This window comes from Thalia democratica, chromosome 5 (genome assembly GCF_965202585.1).
Source record: "Thalia democratica chromosome 5, ktThaDemo2.hap1.1, whole genome shotgun sequence".
In the NCBI taxonomy this organism is placed as follows: Eukaryota; Metazoa; Chordata; class Thaliacea; order Salpida; family Salpidae; genus Thalia; species Thalia democratica.
Window position 1 is genome coordinate 50,402,378 of NC_139169.1, and position 24,268 is coordinate 50,426,645.

The 24,268-nt window shown below is 24.8% G+C and overlaps 1 protein-coding gene across 1 annotated transcript; it reads left to right on the top strand.

The window, feature by feature from the left end:
* Positions 1 to 3,259: 3,259 nt before the first annotated feature.
* LOC145835600 (uncharacterized) lies at positions 3,260 to 23,812 on the top strand. The gene is made up of 9 exons (XM_082943268.1): positions 3,260 to 3,620; positions 9,095 to 9,275; positions 13,235 to 13,375; positions 14,944 to 15,068; positions 15,324 to 15,430; positions 16,380 to 16,508; positions 17,946 to 18,087; positions 19,242 to 19,414; positions 22,862 to 23,812. Exons 1-9 carry the CDS (start codon positions 3,500 to 3,502, stop codon positions 23,132 to 23,134), a joined length of 1,392 nt encoding a protein of 463 aa, XP_082799394.1. The 5' UTR covers positions 3,260 to 3,499; the 3' UTR covers positions 23,135 to 23,812.
* Positions 23,813 to 24,268: the final 456 nt, after the last annotated feature.

Here is a 24,268-nt window from a genome sequence, read left to right on the forward strand (position 1 = left end):
TCGAATATTTTAAACTCGATAATAATAATCTCGATCATCTCCGTAGTTTAGATTCTTTAAAAAATGTTACAGGGCCAAAACTCAAAACTATTTGTGTTCAGATCAGATCTATTTAACACCTTTTTTTTTTGCAAATTTTTAAAAGATTTTTGAATAATGCCTCAGAAACGTTTAAAAAAACAAATTTTTGTAGTAACTTGTGTTTTCGTTTTTTTTTTAGTTAATAATACTCAAAGTTTTATTTACAACCGCTTTAATTATTTTATTAAGATATAAAATATTTTTTAAGATATGGTCACCAATTTTTTTTTTCATTTTCATACAACTTCTTAAATGTGCCTACTAAAAGTTCAAACTAGTATATAAAAACAAGAATAAACTTTAAAAGTATGTAAAGAAAAAGAAAATAATTTAACTTGTCTTAATTCTTAACAGTGACTTTAAATATATTTAAGGAATTTATTTCTAAAAGTAATCAACCAACACTTCGATACAGCCCACTTGGGCAATAAAATATTTAAGAGAAATACATTAAAAATATTGTGAAGTTTAAAAATTTGAAAGTTCATTTTTCTCAACAATAAAACTATAAACAACCTACCGAAAATTTGTTCCGAATAATTATATAAAAAAGTTGTTAACAACTTACTTTTAAATACAAAATAAATAAATAAATAATAAATAAATAAATAATTTTTGTAAAAAATATTTAAATACTTAATTAAGTTTTCAAAAAAATTGTAAAATTAATAGAAGCCTTAACCAAAACACCATTAAAATTAAAATCACATGTCTGAAAAATTTAGAGTCATTATTTAACGACAAAAAAAAAGCGCTCAAAATATTTAATTCTAAGGCCTGATGCACGAAAAAACCTTTTGGCTATCGAGTCATTAGCGCTTTAGTCAATAGAAATTTTTAACACTACCACTTGACTTGAACAAATAACTTTAAATTTTAAAACTTATAATTTTTACAAATCTATACAATATTAATTTTTAAGTACTCGATCTATTTACAAACTTAAAAAAAGTAAAAAATTATAATTTTTATATCCTGTCAACAAACTCATTAAACAAATAGATTTTTTTTCATTGTAAAGTATCGAAACTTTAACATTAATGTGAAACTGTTTTATACAGTACTTTTACCTCTGTTTTTATTTATCTTAGGATTTCAAGTTAACCAACATGTAATACCTTTCCATAAAATGTTTATTGTTGCAAGGAGTAGAGTTTAAAACTAATATGTTGTACCGCAAAAAAAAAGTTTTTATTTTCTAGCTTTAAAATGTTCTCGATATAAGTTAGAAACCAAAAGTTATTTTATAACATAACACTAAATTTTTGTTTAGTAACTATGAAATTATTTGTTTTAAGTACTTTAGCTGATGATCTGCCAGATCCAGTAGATCACTAAAACAATCTTAAAATAGTTTGCGTTGGATGTAAGAAAGTAAAGGCGGCTTCAAAGTGTTAAACAAATTTTAAGTATTGATCCATAGATACATTACAAATGCAGTTTTCAAACCATATGCTTAAAAAAATTTGTTTACTAATTGTTCTTTTATTTTAAGTGTTTTTAATATATGCTACTTTTAACTTTTATCTAAACCTGTACTCTAACCTATAGTCTAAATCTTATCTTACCCAGTTTAAACGAAAATTCTATTTCCGACAATTCAATTTACAAAAAATGTTTTGTAGGCCACATTTCGAAAATTAAAAAGTATTTGAAAAGAATAAAAAAGCAGTAGTATATCTAACTTAAAATATTTTAATATAAAAAAAACTAAAACTAAAAATTAATAAAATAAAATTTGAAACTTACTAAAAATTACCATACTTTAAAACTTATTTTAGCTATATCTCAAAAAATATTCAAATTTTTGCAAAAGAAAAAAATGTCTGTAGATATAAATTATGGGTAGCTGTCAAATTTGCACGAGCACACAATTTTGCACGGAAACATTTAAGCACGGGTTGAATTTTTTTAAATATTTTTTTTTGCTGTTTTTTGATTAATTTATTTTTTTTTTATTCACTTTTTTTTTTATCTATTTTATTTTACTATTATTATTACCCCTTACCCTTACCTTCGGTCGCTTATTAATTCTTATATTTAATTTTGTTGTTTTTTTTTTACTATCACTGATACCCTAAACGCTTATCCTCGGTCGGTAGCTTTTTTTTCTTTTTAATTGATTAATAAATATTTTTTTTTTAATTAGTTTTTTTTTTCTCACACTGTTACCCCTAACCCTCGGTCAATAATTTATTATTATTATTTTTTTTCTAATTTTTAACTTTTTTTTTTTTGTTTTCTGTGTATATATTTTTTGTGTCTTTTTTATTACACTTATGCAAAAATCTAACTCGTGCGAAATTGAACCTTGGTGTACAATACTCTTTGTGCAATTTTGTGAACTCGAGCAAATTTGTTCTCGTGCAATACTGACCCGTTTCCATTAATTTTACGTAATTTCCATTAATTTCAAGTTTGTTTATTTTTGAGTCATTGCTATTACAAAATAAAAGTAGGAAGTTAAGTTGTCGGAATTTGAATTGTCAGAATTTGGATTGTTGTGCAGCCCTTACCCTAACTGTGACACTTTTACCAAAAAATCATTCAAGCACATAGAAAATAAAAAACAGCGTGTATTTGAATCTTTTCAACAAATTTCTCCAACACTTTTAAGCCAAGTAAACATAAGATTAATAAGATCTATTTTAGAGCATACTTTTTTGTGCTCAGTGAACCAGTAGAATCTATAATACATTGCTTTTCTATTAAGACACCATTGAAAGCGATCTGTTTGGTCTAAGACTTCTAGGCTAAGATTATGCCAAAACCAGAATCTAAATTTCCGCATAAGTTGTAACGCTACTAAAATATGGTAGTATTTTGAAAATTACATCGTAGTACACGCATGTAAAGATTAAATTTAATAAATTAATACTGATTTAAACCGAATAAAAAACATATTAATAAGTTCTTTAGGCTTCGTAGTTATTGAACATAGAGTTTGTTTAGAATAAAAATACTGCAAACAGGTTTGAGGTCTTAAGAAAAATATTAAACGTGTTTAAAAAAAAAAACAGTGTTCAATAACTAAAGCTTAAGAAACGTATTGAAATGTGTTTTATATAGTTTAAACAAAGTTTAATAATAAAAAAAGTCCAAATGTCACACAAGTGTACTAGGATGTAATTTGCAAAATATTAACCTATCCTTTTAGCAAAGCTATTTATGCGGAACGTTAGATGCTTGTTTTTGCATATTCGTAGCCTAGAAATATTAGCCCACACAAATGCAATTTAAGAAACCCCTGGATATTTTGACTGGTTGACTGTTTATATATGTTACCAAATTCTAATTCTTCATTGAACTTTTTCAATTTTACTATTTTTGCTTTTATGATTAAAATAATTAAGTTTTTTTATACAATTCAACCCTTATCTGTAAATAAAGTAAATTTGTCTAGATAAAGAAAAAAGTTATGGAAGAAGAAAGCTTAATAAGTTTACGAAATATTTCTAAATGTTCAAAAACAAAAAAAGAAGATAGCTGTAAAGAAAGTTATGATGACAACAAAAATACTTATACCTCAGCTCCTATAGGTAAAAACTGCTTATTGTTTTATTATTTATAAGCTCCAACTTAGTTCTCACTCAACCCCTACCAGGATACACATTTTTCTAATGACTTTTGTGTATTATTTATTTTTTATGGTAGTAAAACATCAGACTTCCTCTTCTGTCTACAACAATTAACATTTTTTTAAGGTAAAGTAAGCAAGTTGTTATCACCTCTAATTCTACCTGTCCCTTTAAAATTAACATTAAACTAACCTATCAAAAAAAACCTATCTATTGATTGAAAAACATCCCTTGATAAAAACTCACAAAATGTGATAAATATAAAATAAAAAGTAAAAATCTAAACACCAAAGACCACAAAATGTGAAAAAATCATGAAGCTCAAATCCCCAAGCAAGTTTTAGCAACAAAAAATATATTAAAATTCTATTTTGTGGGGTTGCACAACAATTTAAATTCAGACAATTCAAATTACTACAATTTAAGGGCATATGGGGGTAAACACACTTTTTAGGTTTTTGATCTTATTTTATATAGTTTTTACTAAGCTTCAAGATGCTTTTTACAGATTTTAAAAATTCAAAATAATTTTTGAGATATAGCAGGTCAAAGTTGGAGGCAACAATAGGAACCTTATAGGAGGCGCAAACTAAAACAGCAAATAACTAGAAATCACTAAAAATCTATCTTCTCCTATGTTTTTTGAGATAACTACCTCAAATTTTCCGGAAATGTTCCTTGCAATATTTAAAAAATTCCGTCAGAACAGAATTTAAAAAAATAAAAAAATAAAAATTTTATAACAAAAAAACTAAAAAAAAACTGTTTTTTTTGATATTTTTTATATAAAATTTTTATTTTTTAATTTTTTTTTTAAATTCTGTTCTGACAGAACTTACTAAATATATCAAGAAACATTTCCTAAAAGTTTGAGGTAGTTATCTCAAATAACGTAGGAGAAGATAGATTTTTAATGAAATGGTCTATTTTTGCTGTTTTAGTTTGTGCCTCCCATAAGGAACCTATTGTTGCCTCTGACTTTCACCGGCTATATTTCAAAAGTTATTTTGAATTTTTAAAATCTGTAAAAGCATCTTGTAGCTTAGTAAAAACTATATAATTTAAGATAAAAAACCAAAAAAGGGTGTTTACCCCCCCCCCCCCATGCCCTTAAATGGTTAAAAAAAATTCAAAGGACCTTAACTTGAAAAGTAATGTATAGTTTGAAAAGAAATGTATGTAGGTGTTGTTAATATCTACAACCTTTTTTTTATTTCTGCAAAATTTTAAGTGCATAATAAGATATGGCTAAAATAAGCTTAAAAGTGTGATAATTTTTAGTAATTATTGAATATCCTTAAAAAAGAAAAAGTGGTTAGTAGATATTAATAAGACTTATAAATAGATTTTTAATTTTTTTGAAAAGTTCATTACAGTAACCTCTCGGATCTCTACACACTCGTGACGTTACGCACTCTCGTTTAGTTACGCATTTTAGAAATCTAAAAAATGAAAAAGATAAAAATTCTAATATTTTTTAATATTTCATAAATTAGGTTTATTGTATATTTAAATTTAAATTAATTATTAAATGCTAACTCACCACTCTACTTCTTTAGACTTAGTAAACTTATGTTCCTTGACTAATTAATAAATATTTAGTTATACCTCAATATATAAGAAATTTTGTTAATAATAAGAGATTAAAGAAAAACTCTGAAAGAAATATGACTGTGTTAAATAATAAAAGTATAATGAAATAATGAGACTTTAAAACATAAACACATACTACAACACTCTTGCCAACACCATTTCTTAATTGAAAACAAATGCTTAATTATAAGTAAAATAGAATACAAATGTTAAGTATCAAATAAGTCACATATAAATAAAGATAAAGGTAAAATATACTTATTATTAAATTTAGTAAAATTTTTCTACAAATACTATTATTTTTTATAAATTTAAATCCTTCTTTTTAATATATGTATAGTTTTATTTTCATATTTATAAATAAAGTAAACAAATATCAAAAAACAGCCAATACAGTAAGTATATTTGGTACCTCTCGTATCTTTACGATCTCTCATATCTTTACGCACTTTTCCTGTGGACACAATGTGCGTAAATAAGCGAGAGGTTACTTTACTTTAATAGTTTTTACAACTTGAATTGTCATGTAACCATTGTGTGGCCACCAGTTTGAGCTCATAATCAGCTGTTGCAAATTTAAATAAGCTAATGTCTAACAAAACTATTAAATTCTAAAAAAAATTTAGAAAATGGCAGTGCTAGAAATAAAATATATAATATGAAATTTATAACAAAGTTTATCATCAAGAAATTAAAAATAACTATTCATAATTAAAAGTTATTTGTTTGCTAATAAAGATCGTAGCAAAACAAGTTCCTTGAAATGTATAATAAGAACAAATTATACAGTATCCTTCTTTTATTATACTGGTATATGTTTCTGTGTGTTAAACGAGTTCAAATAAGCTTAGTAAAAATAAATATTGTAAAGAAAGATTAGAAGCTAAATTAGTTGTATATATGTGTTTATTATTTTATGATATAAATTTAAAAATTTAAAAAATTGAAAAAAAAAAAAATTTAACAAAAAAACTAATTTTTTGTCATAAAATTTATATTTTTTAATTTCTTTAAAATTCTTTCTGACAGAATTTTTTAAATATTTCAAGGAACATAGCCTGAAAGTTTAAGGTATTTATCTCAAAAAAGTTATCAAATTAAAGTCAATTATCTTAAAATATAACACAGTAACAAAAATAAAGTACATAGTTAAAACAATATATTATTTATAAATTAAATCTAGTTTAGTAATTTTGAACAGTCACTCTTTATACAAAAAGACAATTTTAAATAATAAGACTCAGCACAATCTGGTTTACATATAACATCCATAAAATTTTAGTACATATAAAACATACATTACATACAAAAGCACTCTATATCTACTTCTTGTAGTGATTTAGTAAAAGTAATTTATATTTATATTTTAAAATATCTTTTACAAAGTTTTAAAAAGTTCTGGGACACTAGACCAAAACTTTAGACCCAATTACCTTGAGTAGTTTAGGCCAAGTCTTGTTCTAGGTCTTTCAGTTATAAAATTTAATTTCTCTGAAAACCTAGTATTGAAGAAACAATGCATTATATCTAATACACTTGTTATTTATATATTAAGGCCATAGGGCGGGGGGGTAAGCCATGTTTTTTACAAGTTGCTCTTAATTTAGAGTTTTTTTCTAAGCTTCAAGATGTTTTTTATCATTTAAAAAACTTTTAATTATTTTTTGAGATATGTTTAGTCAAAGTAGGGTTGCATAATAGGTTCCCTATAGGAAGGGAAAACTAAAACAACAAAAAAAGACTAATTCATTTAAAATCTATCTCCTCTTACATTTTTCAAGTAATCTTCTTCAAACTTTCAGAGTCTAATCTTTATACAAAAAAAAAACATTACTTAGGACTTAAAGAATGTTATGTAAAAATATATGTTTTTTGAAAAAAACGGTATTTAAAAAAATCCTTGTCATAAAATTGTTATGTTTTTAGATAAGTGACATTTTTTTTAAATATAATGAAAATTTCTTGAAAATTTAAAGAATACTGCTTGAAAAATTAAAGAGAAAATATATTTTTAGTGATTTTTAAAATTTTCAAGAAAATTGACCTTGAAAAATTTGTGGTCCATATGTTTGAATTTGAAACTTTGTACAAAAGATAAAGTATCTCAAAAGTTAAATGATATTTTGAATTCTATAAAAACTGGCTTAAAGTTTGTACTTGAATCTTTCATATAAAAGCCAAAGTTAATTTTTGTATAAAAAAGTGTTGGATCCCCCCTATGGCCTTAATTTATATATTCAACTTTAAACTAAAAAGACTTAGTAAAAAATACTTAAACTATCAATAATATTGTAATTTGTTTTAAATCAAACAATTCAAAGTTCTTGACTTCATTAGCTTTAAGGAGATTTTTGTCCATTATTTATTTTTACAGTTTATTATCAACAAAACAATGTTGCATTTTTATATTGGGGTATAGGAGAAAAAAAAAATTGAAGTGTATTGATTTGTTAACACACAGAAACATATGTTGGTACAATAAAGGAAGATTACTGTATAATTTGTTTTTATTTATATTCCAGTAAACTTGTTTTACTAGGATCTTTTGTTAGCAAACGATTAAATCTATATTTTGAACAGATATAGGAGATCATCAGTTGTTATAAACTCATCTCAAAAAAGTTTTTGCACAAAGTAAATGAAAGTTATGTAAAAATATTATATAAAACAAAATTAAAACCAAAGTATTGAACTTATGGTTTAGAAACTTGTGGTTTAACAACAACTAAAAACAAAACTTATTTTTTATAAAAAAACTTATTTAAATTTTATACTCATTTCAATGACATTACAATTTTAACTTAATAATAATTATTTTTTTTAGTCTATAGTACCTATAAAATTCTAAAAAATGTAACATAAGTATTCAGTTTTTACTCAAATTTAGCATCATTAAGTTTTGTTTTTTATTGTTGTTTAACTACTAGTTTTTGAACCATAAGTTCAGTACTTAGGTTTTCATTTTGTTTATTTAATATTTTTACATAACATCCATTTTTTTGTTCAAATTTTTTTTTCAGATTTGTTTATAACAACTGATTATCTCCTATATCCCAATATAGAAGTGAAACATTGTTTTGTTGATAATGGGTTGTGAAAATAAATAACAGTTAAACTAGCAATTGATAATTCTTTTTATTTGTAAGGAAGAAACCTACTAGTTGAAGCAAAAAACAAGCAATTTAATTTAGTCTAAACTTTATATCAAGTAAATAGTTTATTTTGGGAACATTAAATTAATTAATAACCTATACAAAGTCTATTTTGTTTTTTATGTTAGTTTTTATGAATTGACATTTTCTTCTACAAAGATCTTATGTTATTGTATTTTTATTTTTATGTATTAAAAATTCATTAAAAACTTTTTTTAGTTTGTGGTGTATACTTTTCAATTTTAGTTTTTAGTCATTCAGCTGGCCTTTTTGACTTAAAAAATTGAAACTTCAAAAAAAAAAAATCTGAGCAATTTTTGTAATAAATTATCTTGTCATATTATTTTTAATAAACAAGTGATCACAAGATGATTTTAAAAATCTAAATGATTCTTAAATCTACAAACTTATTTAGGAACATAAAAATTTAAAGTATTTTAAATAGTTACTTTTAAACTAAAAATAAATTTAAAATTAAAAAGTGTTTTGGCAAGGTTGTTTTAAAATTGCAAACATATTTTTATCAGGTTTAAAATTGTTAAATATCTCATGGTTTTTTCCCTTCATATTTTTAATTCTAACTGGTATTCTACTGAAGTGTATTTTCTTGAAATTAAATATATATTTATTAAAAATTATTATTCTTCATACTTGTTTAGAATTTAAAATGATATTAGCCTAAAATTTTAGATAATTACGGATCATGTGCACGATGGTTTCGTCATAAACTCTTAGATGGAATTTTGGTAGGAGCACCAGTTTTAACAACAATACAGAGGCACAGATCTCATATACGAACTAAGATCATGCAATTACTTAGCTTTATGGGAACTGAAGATTTTTATACACCTCTGTTTTTGTTCTTGTACTGGTTAGAGTTTATATATAGTAATACTTTAAGGGCAAAGGGGTCTTAAAACTTAAATGAAAGCTTGAAGTACAAACTACAAGCCATTTTTATAGAATTAAAAAAAAAAATTAACTTTTAAGATATTGTAATTTTATAAAAAGTTTCCAATTACAAACATATGAACTGCAAATTTTTCAGGATCAATTTTCTCAAAAATTTTAAAAATCATTAAAACCCTATATTCTTATTCATTTTTTGAGCTAGAGACATCAAACTTTCAGGAAACGTTCCGTTTATACATAGTTTAAAAAACTATGATGGAATTTCATGAATAAAAACAAAAAAAATTAAATAAGTAAAAAAATTGATGTTTTTTTTAATAAAAATTTTATTAATTAAAATTAAAAAAATTCCTGCATTCAATATTTTTTAAGTTTAATAATACACTTTCTGTGAAAATTTGAAAAAGATTGCTTATTAAATGAAGGAGGAGATATATTTTTTGTGAAATAATCTTTTTTAACGTTTTTAGTTTAAGCCTTCCATTAGGAACCTATTGAGGTCACCTGCTTTGGTTGCTCATATTTCAAAAATTACTTTGAAATTTTTCAAGCGGTTAAAAATTTCTGATAGCTCAGATAAAACTCTATAAAATAAGATCAACTCGTAAAAATCAAGGTAGACCTTAAATTAAATAAGTTAATTTGCAGTTGTGGTTATCAATAGTTGCTTAAAAATATTTAGGCCTTATTTGTTGTCTTAGAATAAGTATATTTGTTTTTTTCTCTGAGATAAGAACTAAGTTAAAATTACAAATGAATGTTATATTAATATCCACTAAAACCCTTTTAAAGTTAAGTTGTTTTTGAACAAATAAATGGAAACTATGTTGAAAAAATGTAATTTGTTTTTATTTATAAATTTTTACATAATAATTTATGTTATAAAATCTTGTATAAGAAATTTTAGAATTAGTTTTTAAAAAGTTATTCAATCCTTCTGAACAAATCTATTATAAGAATAGAAGTCTTTTGATAGAATAGAAGTGTTGTTGTTCAAATATATTTAATAATAAATGAACTTTACCACAAGATAACAACAACGACCGGTTTTGTTGTAATTAGGACTAATCAGGCAGTCTTAGGCGCGTGAAACGGCTGTTGAGATCTAACCAAGCTGGCTTAAGTACAAAGTACTTGAGCCACCGTTTGTGGGTAAAGTTAAAAAATTTGACACAGCTTAATCATTCACAGCCCAACGTATCAGTAGTTATTACAGCCACAATTTTTTAATCAGTAGTTATCAAAGCCATCATCAGCAGAGTTGAGATGTTTTGCGCCATCAATAATAATTAATGAACTTGACCACAAGCTCTACAACAACAGCATCCGAGACGACCTACAAACGGTTTGTCTCAAAACTGGTTGTTGATTGTCTTGGATGCTATTGTTGTTGATCTTGTGGTAAAGCTCATTTATATTTGTCAGCATTATTAATAACATGTCATTGAAATTGCAGAAAAGGGTATCAGTAGACAGCCTGTAACTGCTAGTGTTGCTGGAAACTCCTAAGTAGTGCCACCTCTGAGGGCGCCAAAGTGTAGTAGAAACTACTAAGTAGTGCCAAACGGACTTTGTTTTGAAAAACACTTCTGGTACAAACCACTAGGTTGTAATTATTTTTGTCAATTAGCTTATGCCTTGAAATTTAACTTAATCTTTTTTTGATTTTTTGAATTAGAGAACTCAAGTTTTCAGGAATTATTTCTTGCAATATTTAGAAAAACAGGATTAGAAAAAAAACATAACTTAAAAAAATAAATTTAGGAAAGCATTTAAAACTTCCTTCCAACAGATATTTCTCAATTCTATAGAGATCATATTGAGAAAGTTTTAAATAGGATGCTAAAAAGTTGAAGGAGGAGTCAGGACTTAAGTGAAATGATATTTTTCTCATTTTTAGTTTGAGCCTATTATATAAGGGACCTATGAAACTCTCAAACTTTGTTGGCACATATCTCAATAGTGGGAATGGTTCAGAAAAGCACATCAGTTTAGCACAGAGTAAAACTTTAGCACGGATTGAAACTTTAGCATGGTGTGACATTAAATGCCGTGTGACACTTTTTCACGGAGTGACACTTTAGTACAGAGTATCATTTTAGCACGGCGTCACTTTAGCATTGACTGACTCTTTAGCAGGAATTTATTTTGCTTTTTTTTTTGCTTTAATAACATTTGTTCTAATATGTTTAAAATCTAAAAACGAACTATTTAACATGTAAACTAAAAGTTAACAAGCTCTAAATGTCTACAAGTTTACGCTTTAATTAAAACTAATATAAATGTAAGTTTACAAACTTTATTAATATATTTTACTACGTATTTTTTAACAAAAAATTTTGCTTTTTTACTTTCATATTTTCAACATGAAATTATTTTTATAAAACTAACAATATATACAAGCTCTAGGTTGTTTTTTAAAACATTTTTAAAAAGCTTTATTTATTACATATTCCAGTGAACTTGTTTCGCTAGGATCTTTTGTTAACAAACGCTTAAATTTATACTTTGAATATTTTAATTAATTTTAATAAGGTTAAACTCTGAGCGTAAATTTAAAACAAAAGGTGAGATATATAAAGGTTAATAAATATTGATAACAATATACCTTTGTTTTTTACAAGCTCTGATAACTTTATAGCCTATTAAAAATTTACTTCTTTCATTTTTGAAATATATATATAGCTTTAAATACCATAATACAAAAAGATTTTAAGTTCCTTTTATTTCTACATGCACGCGTCTCTCATCTTTTTTGTACTTATCTATGTTTTATAAAAATCATGTGTAAACTACCATAAGGGTAAATAAACTTAATTCAACAGTTTTTTACCGGTTAAGTTTTATTATTATTTTTACTGGTTTGAAACTTTAAGAAACAGCTTAATTTTTAGTGCTACTAGTAAAAAATTAAATTATAATTTTTTAGGGCGATATTTTCAAAAGAGTTTGAATTAATTTTCGCATTTATTTGATTGTTAATTTAATAATTATTAAGTAATTGAACATCATTTAAACGCACATTTTAAAAGATCTAAAATTACTCTGTGCTAAAGTGACGCTGTGCTGAAGTGGTACTCCGTGTTAGTGTCAATCTGTGCTAAAGTGATACTCTGTGCTAAATAGTTACTCCGTGCTAAAGTGAAAACCCGTGCCTTTCTGATACTTACCCCTCAATAGTTACTTTAAATTGAAAAACATATTAAAAAGTGACTGATAGCTTAGTTATTTAGGAAATAGTACTTTAATACAAAATCATTTACCCACCTATTTGCCTTAAAATAAAACAAAAAACATATAATAAAACACATAATATAATACTTTTAAAAACGAGTGACAACCCTATTTATAATACAGTTTTGATTAAGAGACTATTTCATTATAATTTTTTTTATGATATTCTTAGTCTTTAACTATTGCAAACTAGAAATATACATTGTCACTGTTTAACTAGGTATATTTTATTCTTGTTTTAATCAGAGTGGTCGCGTAGGGTGGAGCATTGGAGCATATGCTCCACTTTAAAATAGTTAAAATTTTATAACAATATTCCGCACTTTCTGACAAAAATATCACACATCACCATTCGCTTGAACAATTTTTTTAAACAAAACAAGAAGCAATAAAAGAGATATATTTAAGTAATTCATGATAGTATATTTAAAAAAAAAAAACGAAGCAGATAATATTAACACTGTTTATATTTTATTAAATTAACACAATTTTGTTGCAACCATATTTATTTTTTGAATGTATTATCTTTTTATACGTAATTTACTAATGGTTTATGTACAATTAGTACTTTGTTATGTTAAATATTAATTGCAAAATAAATCTAATACATTGTAATTGTTTTTATAACTGTACAAAACATTTTGTTTTATAGATTTTGTATATTAGCACAACTATAAATTGCAGGATTGTAGATTCTAGGTTTGCTAGATTGTTTGGAATATTACTTGCAATTGGTTTCTACATCACAGGATCATTAAAAACATTTTTAGGTCTCCCAAGACCTCCATCGCCTCCAGTTATTCCTTTAGAACATGCTATTGACTGGTAAACTATTGGTTTATACTTTATAGTTTATGGGTGTATGTTTTACAAGTTGATTTAGTTTTGTAATTTTATGTAAGCTATAGAATGGTTGTAGCATTTTATTATATTCAAACCAACAGTTGTAATAAATCAAATAGTTTTTTATATATATGAGATACACTTAAAGTATGAAAATAACATACTTTTTTAATAGTTCATTTTCTTTTACTATACTTTATCTATATTTAAAAATAGATTAACCGTTTATTTTCAATTAAGTATAAATCTTTTTGAGTAAGGGAATGTGTTTTTTTTTCTTTTTAAGTACAAGACTTTATTTATTCAAATACCACTTGCAACTTAACAAGAATGTATTTTTCATTTTCAAAAATTTGTAAAACTTTAATCCTTTAGAATCTACTTGATTCTTGAACAAAAATTAAATGAATTGTAAAACAGTTTTAGAGATTAATATAAAAAACTAAACTAATTATGACGTAGTTGTACAAAGCTATAAAAATGCTAGTAAAACAAAAACTAACAACGATAATTCAGTTAATATATTGTTAGTAGGGCTATATTTCCATTTCCAGAAACTCGCGTATTTAGTTTTGGTTTTTCTTTTTCAATGAGCGTCGATTCCCAACTATAATGCTCACCACGGGCACACCTTTTAGGAACTTTGAAATTGTTATCGATATAGGAGTTTTGACATTGTATACAATGGTGCAAGTGCTCAAAAATAGCACTGCTTTTATCCTTTTCTTTGTGCTCAGCAACTCAAACATTTGACACGAGGTCTCCCCAATGTAGGAGATGCTCTGATCTACAGAGATATGACATTTGCGTCATATATTTCAGAACTTTTGCTTTTAATGTTGAAGTATTCAGAAACTTCCTTGGTGGTATATGCTGGTATTATTTTTATATGCTTTTCAAAAACAGTTCTTATTCGTTTTTGAAACTTTAACGAGCAATTTCCTAAATAAATAGTTATAAATTCCAACTTCGATCAATTTAAGTTTATGTTAGAGTATTAACCTGAATTTTTTTGCTCTTATTTAGAAGTTAAGTTTAAAACTTGTTAAGTTGTTTTGTGGGTTTCAAGAAAGTTATTTATTCTAGTTCTTATAAGTTGTTCCGGATATTAATTCTTTAACAGTATTTTTGTAATAAATGAACAAACGAAAGGAACTTATGACCTTTCAATTTAGGATACCTTTTATCTCGTAAATTATAAAACAACTTTTAAAGCCGCCAAAATATGCAGTAGCTAAGTTGAAAATCTAAAATTTGTCAATTTTATAAAGTAAAGATACTCTAGCATAATAGTTGTTCTAATAGTTAAAATATTAAGTTAAATTAATTTAAGTATTAAAATAAAAAATTAAGTGAGACCAAAGTTTTAAGTTTATAATAGCAGCTGATACTGAAACAGTACTAAATAGGAAATTTCATTTTTAGTATAAATCTCAATGCGAAAAAGTTACGAAACATAACAAAAATACTGATTGTTAGTTCTAAATTAATAAAAATAATTAAAAACTAATACAAACTAAAATTAATATAGCTAATCAAACCTATTGTAGGGCACTACCATCTCACCACTCATTAGTTGGAGTTATTATGCCTTGGTATGTCTGGCTGTATACTAACATGCATTACGAACTATCAGCTCTTAATATGGCTCTTCTCTGGTGTTCTATTGTTATTTGTAAGTTGTATAGTTTGTTTTCTCATATAGAATTTTAACTGGTTTTAGAAATATTTTATAAAGGTTTTATAACAAAAAACTCTTAGAAAGTTTAATATTGGTATTGGTATAATATCTTAGTTTTATAGAATAAATTTCACATAAAAATCTATAAAACTTAAGTATTTACCCAAGGCTAAGCTACACAAGTTGTATATATTTCAATGCCTGCAATTATTTAGGAAATTTGTACAATATAATACTTTTGAAATATAGGGTCATTTGGAATAATGTTGAGTAGAATGTATTTAGGAGTTCATAGTCCTGCTGATATTGTCTCTGGTGGAATTGTAGGTGTTATTGTTCTATCCCTATGGGTACAAGTAAGTTTTAGTAACTAAATTAAAAAAAAACGGATAGTTTAAAACTTTAACATTATGACTTGTTTTATCTTAAGAGACCTTAAAAGACTTTTTTTACAATAGCTTTGGGTGCACGATTATTTAAACTCGAATTCTTTAAAATGTTAAGAGGGTCAGATAATATATATTTAAAAAAATAAAAATATGCGTATTTAAGTCTAATAAATACCTTGAACACTTTTTTTTGAAAGTTTTTAAATTCTTTTTGAGATTCTGCTAAAATAAGTTTTAAGATATAGTAATTTTTTAATTTATCAATATTTTTTACTTTTAAAACTAACTATTAGACAGGGTTCATAGACGTCAGGCGAAATCAGTATAAATAATTATTTTCGGAAAAATCCCTCTATGCCCTTAATGCAACATTGGCAAAATGTCAGTATTTGTCATTATAAATGCTTGAAAGTTAATCATTTTCTAAAAAAAGTTTTAGATATTGTAACTCCGTCGCTAGAAATGTACTTTTCTGATAAATGTACTACATATTTGCAAGAAATTTTTAAATGCACTAGCTATACGAGGCAAAATCATAAAGTGGGTGTATTAGTGTCACTTATATTAAAGTTATTTTAAAAATTTAAGAACGGGTGGGCTCTGAAAATAAATATGTCTGTAGCACTTAAATAAGTCTAAATTTGTAAATCTTTGCCTACAAACCCTGATTAGACCTGCATACAAATTTTTTAGTTTTTCAAATATATATCACTTTTTGAGTTGTGACCCTTTAAACATTTTTTTGAGTATGAATTGTTGAAATTTGAATTTTCTAAGTTTAAATTGTCATGTAACCAATGTTTATTTTTACATAATGGATATTTGTGTACTTTTGTTTATTATACTTTTTTCGATGAAAATTTTTATTAGTTAAATTTGTGTTTAATTATTTGTATTGATAATATTTGTTGGATAGATGGACGATTTTGTTGATTTCTACATAAGCCAAAGAATAGAAAACCAAATTGGATTGATTTTGGTAGTTTTTATGCTTTTGTTACTGCATCCCAGTTATGAAAAAGGAAATCCGTCATTTGGTGATACTGTAAGCTAATTATTTTTACTAAAAGGTCACAACTGTGTCTTTAATTAAAAAAAATATTTAAGTTATTTGAAGCTATTTATTTTCATGATATTTTGTTGTGAAAAAATGCTAAAAACATTTATTGTATTTACTGCACTCGTTGAAGTTATTAAGTAAGCCATCATTTAGAATCATTACAATGTTATGTAGTTTTATAAAAGGTTAATCTAATGCAATGGGTTTAATTTTAAACAAATATAATATTTTGATTTATGTTTTATAAATTTATTTTCTAAAAAACAAACTTTTTAATGAGTCAAATACACTGTGTCTATATCCTACAATATGGTATACTTGAACTGTAAGTTTAAAACTTAACTTAAAATAAAGTTCAATAACTAAAGTTCCAATTCTAAATACCTTGTAAAGTATTAAAATTTATTCAAAAAAAAAAATCTAGATACGTATGTTTTTACTAATTAATTAGATTTATTAAATATTATTTTACTGCATTGTAGTAAATTTTATTTCGTTTTAAGAATAACGGAGGTCAGCACAGCTAATTTAGATGATTAGACAATAATATTTTTTTTTATTCAAACCGATTATTTAATAAGTTAAATAAATAAATAATTTCACAAGTTTTCACATATTTTGTTTTTATACATGTGAGCTATTTAAGTTATGACTTTTAGAAGTTTAATAAAATATATAGTTTAAAAGAAACATGAATATATTTGTAATATTATTTTAAACGTTTGCGTACTTATTAGTATTATTTTAAAAATAAAACTAATTTATCTTCACACTGTATAACCATAAAATCTTTCGAATTTTAAGTAGTAGCTGTAAAAGTTTTTTAATGTTTTTGAAGTTTGTTTATATAAATATCTAAATCTATTTCATAAAGATACGTACTCTATATAGTTTTAATATGACATTATCATGTTTTATACTGTTTATCCGTAAGTTTAAGGTTTTAAAGTGGTCGTTGAAAATTTTAGTTCTTGCTTGAAAAACATAATTATTACTCTAACACTCATGTACTTTTATTAAAAAGTGAGTTCTAAAAACTATATTTACCCTCTAAGTTTAAGTTTTTGGATGCGTCTCTTTTGAAATTTTCAAAAAGAATATCGGTTAAGGTAAATCAGAGCCAAAGCCTAGATTATCCTGTGGCACGAGACAAGCTCAAGTTAATATAAAGTTTTGATCATACCATTTCAATTATCAGACCATGCAGTCTGATGATCGAAAATGTATGATCGAAACTTTATCTTTAAAAAAAATGTTTTTTTAATAAACGTAAAATCTAAAGAACGACAAATTTGAGTTTTTATAGTTGAAAAATTTTAATTTATAGTAAACAAGACAAAAAATATTTAAAGTTTTTTTGTAAAAACTTACATTTTTAAAATAAATATTTCATATCGCAATTTATTTAATAAATTTTCACAGTGTATACTTAGTGGTGTTTTTTTTGGAATTGTACTTGGAAGAAGTAGTCAGAAGAACTCTAAAATAAATACTTTAATGGATGTTTATCCTAATGCAGATTATTCATCTATTTTAATGCATACTACTTTTAGGTTCTTAGTAGGTAAGTGTTTTTAATCATACTGTTTAGTTTTTATTTTATCGTTTTAATGAAAATAATGTGTTAAAGAATTTTCTAAATAAACTTATTATCAAAATAAATCATAACAATGCTTAAGTAGTGGTATACAGTTACCTATGTTAACGACTCTTATTTATTCGACAATTTTATAATTTTAAAGTTTTTACATCTACATTATTTCTATTTTTATTTACATAATTTTTTTTTACTAATTTCACTACATTCATAAACTACAGCTAATGTTTAAAATTATTGTATTTTGTAGATTACCTAGTTTAAAGTTTTAACGCAATTAAAATAAAAAAGTTCTAGGTCGCGTATAAAATAGTTGTGTTTAATATTAAAAACTCGCTAAACATAATTATCAAAAAAAGTCAAAAATAGTTTTTATTTAGTTTTAAAAATTGAAGCCTAAAAAAATTGTTGGTCTTAAACTAGATTTTACTACTTTTGCTGTTTTATTCATTTATTTCTTTTAATTACGATGTATTTGTTTGTGCAGGATAATTCCAAAGTTCAATTATAAATATATAACAAATAACTTATGTAATAAAGGTAAGCTTTTACAAATAAAGCTTAATAATAAAAAAAAAGCTTAATTATATTTATTATAAAAGTTTTTAATAAGTTATTGATATATAGTTTTTATAAATATATATAATTTTTAAGCACACAAAAAAGTCTCATTGTTCCATATATTAATAAGAGACTTAAATATTTACAGAAATCGAAATACATGCAATTTATTTCTTACAAATTTCTTTTCAAAAGTCAAAAACATATGTTTTGTTTAAGATTTGTTTCAACTCTTTATTTAACTATTGATAGTTGACTTTAAAACAAATTCATTATTTATTTAGTTTAAATATTAGTAACTAAAAGTAATAACCACATAATCTCAATAAATATATACAGTAAAAGCTAAATTTGAAAGTTTTTGAATTAAAGACTTCTTATAACAAACTTAATTCAAAAATTGAAAGCTTTTTCTATTAAGTAGTATTAAAAAATATAATCAGTTGTGTGAAAAAATGTTATGAATAAAAAGTTCAATTAAGTAATTGGGCTGTACAGCAACTAGATTTTACTATATAAACATATACAACTATCACATAAAAAAGACTAGTTTGTTACAGGAGGATCTTCAGTGATGTTATGCAAAGTTATACTTAAATCTTTTCTTAAACCTTGTGTAATTAGTATATACAAAGTTTGTGGATTTCAAATTTACAGTGGAAAATTGTGGGCAAAATCGCATAGTTTAAACAAACACTTTTCTGAGAGTTTCTTGTTGCCTCCTATATACAAGGTATGCTTTTTATTATTATCATTGTTATTGTTAGTATATTGTCCATCGCTGGACCTTGGCATTAAATTCTTGGCCATTTAAACTGGAAGAAACACAAAAAGAGACAAAAAATAAGAACTAACACAAAAGTTCATTTTAATAAAATTAGGAAACATAAGTTAAAATTTATATGTTAAAACATAAAAAACTAAGTATCTATATTAAAAAATAAATTTTATACTTATGAATTTAACAGTGAAAATTATATACTATAACACATGCATGGTAAAGAAAATAGTAAAGTACATAAAAAAATTAACCTTTGCAATGATTAATCACATAATTTATAAATTAAAGCCCCAAGCACATTGCCAGTAGTCAGGCTAATAAAAAAAATAATATTAATTGAGGACATTGAAAAAATAGTTAGTATACCAGGAAGAAAGGCATTGCTTACAATTGAAATTAAATTGCAAATTAAACCGGGTCCCGGTTAAATCTGTTGTAACGCTGACCACTAGTCAGCGTAGAGAGTATCTTATTTAAAAGGACTCGGCTGCAGTTATGGGGTTTTTTAAATGTTTTTATTTATAACATAACGCAAATGAGGTAAAGTGATAATACAGTAGAATATTAAGAGCATCTATACCCTTATGCTCAACCCACCTAACCCAAATCTATAAAATAAAAACTGAAAAAAAGTTTTAATACCTAAAATAACATAAGTAAAATATTAACCAATCAGAAGCGACCTTAGAATTGCAGCCGACGCATTTTCAAGTGCCTTTATAGGTTTTAAAAGTTACGTCACAATTTATAAAATAAGAAAAATATAAATAAAATTTGTTTTTAGTTTTGGAAGTTTTGTTTTGAGAGTAACATATTTTTGAGAATTTTGGATTCATGCTTATTTTTGTGTAACCATTGATCAATTTTATTTTTTATCGGATAATTCTGTTTATTTTATTATATATCAAATTTAATGATTAAACGAGCAATCCTACAGCTAATCCTATCTGAAAATATTAAAGTTAATAGAATATTTATAATTTTAGTTTGCTTATAAGTTTTAAGTTTGAATATAAGTTTGATTATATAGGATGTATTATAAGTAACTGTAAGTTAAAATGAGTGCGCCGAGTAAGCGTTATTGTAAGAGTTTTATAGAAAAATGTACTAGTAGGAAGCCCGCGACTGGTGGAGTCGCAGGTGACACTCAGTTAGTGTAATTATTCTGCCGGCTAAAGGGGCCCGTAGACCGGACACAATGACTAGTAGAGAAAAAAAAAACAATTTACTTATAAACTTACTAATAAATATTTTACCACAGATGTTCTTGTGCTAAAACTTTATTTCAACTAACGGCGTTTCACTGCTCTCAAATAAGTTTAAGAAAAGATCTACGGAGTCTATAAAATATTAACACACATTAGAAAAAAAGCAGAAAAAGCATGTATAATTATGTATAGTGTTTATGTTAGTAAGCCTTTTAACGTTACATCTTATAATAAATATTTTATTAAATAACAATTTTTCAACGAAATTCTTCGACTTATTCACATGAAATTAAGTTTGGGAGGTTGTTCTACAATTTAAGTGAACGATAAAAACAGAGTTATGCAAAATATCATTATATAAATGTTGTCTGCATGTAAGTTTTTATAAGGTTCAAAAATTGTTTGTAAATTAGTTACAGTTTCAATGTTAACTATAAAAAAAATTTAGATATTTTTATCATATGTTTGTGTATATTTCAAAATTTCTACTAACTTCAGTTAATTTTAAATTTTTTAGTACTACCGTAAAAGACTCAGTTTGGTTTAAAGCTCTTATCTTAAGATCAGATAAATAGTTGTGGAAGTGTTAGTTACATTGAGTTAGTTTAATATCACTTAAATTTGTCCCATGTTTTTTAAAACAGGGGTTTGTAGCCTTTTTTGAAAAACGACTCGAACTTTATGAACAAATCTTTTCACGGGCTACATTAAACGAAAATTCGTATTTAGGTGTCACACTTTTAGTTTTTTAAATCATTTTACTTAAAAAAAGTATATATAAGAGCAAATTCGTAATAAAATAATTATAAAATAGACAGCACCAAACTTAAAAAAAACATTGTTAAAAGTGCTGAATAATCCCCGGAAGTAGAAACAAATTATTGTTTTAATTAATTTATATTCTATGAAATAATTATTTTAGTTATTTAATTTACTATTTCAATTAATTTAAATCTTTCTGCGAGGGATTTTTAAAACTTCTTTTTACAAAGTCTGGGCAGCACAGTTTACTCGCAAACAATAAAAAAGTAAAATGTGGTTATTCTATTAAAATAACCGTAAACTTGTACTCTTGCCTTAGTTGATTTTTAGCTAGAAGTACGTCGCGGAGCAGAAAATTTTGCTTGGCCAGCCGCAGTTTGCCTACATCTAATAAAAGTCTTACCAATTGTTTTTTTGTAGTATTAAAGCTAAATAAGTAGTAACACTTATTACCTTTTGGCTACCGCTATGCTTATAATGTTTAACATTTTTAATAAATATATGTCCAAAAAAAATCATTAGTTACTATAAACTACAAGCTTATAATTGAATGATGCATACCTAATGGTTTAAAAATATTTTACGATGTTTTAAGTACACTTATCAAAAAGACTAATAAATAAATAAAAAAGTCAAGTTTACTCGCGTTACCTATAACTACATGTATATTGTTTAAATTTTTGAATTTTGAAGTTTTTTTCACTAAAGTTGTTTTTATTTTTACTTTCCAATATAAGTCTGATGCAGAGTTCCCACTTCCCTATAAATTTGCAATATCCTGAAAAATCTCTATAAAAAATTTAAAAATATGTAAAAATACTAATAAATTGCATTTTTTTGCATTGATATTTGAAAGCCAAAACAGCGAGTAAAAAAAATTATATTTTTCTTTTAATTAAAATCTTTAAAACCTCAATAAAACAATGACTCTATGGCACCACCTAGCGGATACTTTTTTATTTTAAATTATAATACAATTTATCTAAAGTTTGCTTCTTTAACTAATATTAGAGCTTAAAAACCCTTGAACTTTCGTACACTTCTTATTAAAACTGTGTATTGAACAGTTAATGACATATTTTACTTTATGTACCTTGAAAGTATGTACGTAAAGTTTTAAATTCATTGTTTTTTATTGGTAATTTCCCTATAAATTTGCTATATTTTATGGATTTCCCTATAATTTTATTTTGAAATTTTAGTGGGAATCCTGCTTATGCTTAATATCTTACACTAAGTGATTGTACAATAAATGTAATTAAGTACTAAAAATATATAATGCAGTAGGTAACTTTAGTTTTTATGTTTGAATTTAGACAAGTTTGTACTGACTCATGCTAGTTGCCAAGTATTTTTATCCATTGTTAATTAATTTTAATTAAATATTTATATAAAGTTATTTAACTTAAAATAACTTCTTAAAATGCAGACAACAAACCTTAAGAACATTAAGTCAAATGATACTTCGGAAAATTTAAAGAAAGAACAGCATCAAGCCGAAAACAAAAATAAAAAAGATATAAATATGAGGTTAAATAACGAAAATGTTTTAATACAAGTTCTTTCATCCTTCGTCCCGTCTGCCTCAAAGTTTTACAGCAGTTGGGATACTGACATACCGGTAAATATAATTACTTACTGCTGCATGACTTATACAGCGGTTAACATTATGCCTAATGTCTATGAGTTGCTTAGCATCTGATGACACATGACCATTATATTGCGAGATTAAATATTTTTCAAAAACTTTTTCACAATTTTTTATTATTTTTTAAAGTTATGTTTTTTTGCAATTCTTTATCATTAAATTTTTTTTTTAATTAATATTTTTGTCTTACTACAAGCTGTTTTAAATTTTTAGTTTTTGAAATTATAAGCTAAAATTGCTTGGCTCTAGTTTTTAACAGCAATACGATAATGTTTTTACACATATAATCAAAATTACTGTCGATTTGTTTAAAACTATTTTTTAAATTTTAACACTTTCTTAAAGAGCTGAAAAGATGCATTTTTTCGTTGCTCCTAAAAGTCTAAAGAATTTCGTAGCAATACAAAACAGCACTTAGTTTTAAAAAATTAGTATTATTATTAAAAACGTAAACATTTTAACTAAAATTATCTAAAAGTTTTTTAACTGTGTTAACAAAAAAAATTATAGTTTTACAAACTGAAAAGTTTTGTTGTAATATTTAAATTGTAGTATTTAAATTTTCAAGTTTTATTTTGGTAAATTTGTATTGACTTACAAACTATGTAAAACTGTAAAACAATTTTGAAAGTTAAATTGATAACAACATTAATTAATCTAAAATTTAATTTTTTTTCAAACTTTTTTAATGAAGTTTATCATTCAAAAAAAAAACATGTTTTAAATTATAAACTTTTAGCAGTTTTATGTTTTTTAAACTTATCCATTTAAAGGTAACTGATTTATTAAATCCTTTATATTTTCAAAATTTATAAAGAGTCTTGTATCTATAACTTTTTTAATTAAATCAACTTATAAAAAACTAAAAAAAAATCCGCTAAAGTACGAAAGAAGAGTGCTAAGATATCATAAAACTTATGTAAATATTTTTCTGCAATCTTTAGCTATTTCTAGTTTAACTTTTTTTTAAATCTTTATTCGTGTTTATTTAATATTTTTTTGCTGTTTAGTTTTGGTATTTGTATAAAGTAGTGATCTACTGGATCCGGATCCTAACTGAGATTTTGCTGAATCTAATAATTCAAAAAAACTACTCATTTTTGTTATAAAAACAAACCGTTTGTCTTAAAAAAAACCCTGAAAAGACAAAAATTTACCACCAAGCAAAATTTATTACTTATTATTAGT

Coding starts and splice junctions, on each gene's coding strand:
- LOC145835600 (XM_082943268.1), top strand. CDS start 3,500: ATGGAAGAAGAAAGCTTAATAAGTTTACGAAATATTTCTAAATGTTCA. Junction 9,276..13,234: donor CTGTTTTTGTTCTTGTACTG/GTTAGAGTTTAT, acceptor TATAAATTGCAG/GATTGTAGATTCTAGGTTTG. Junction 13,376..14,943: donor TTAGAACATGCTATTGACTG/GTAAACTATTGG, acceptor AACCTATTGTAG/GGCACTACCATCTCACCACT.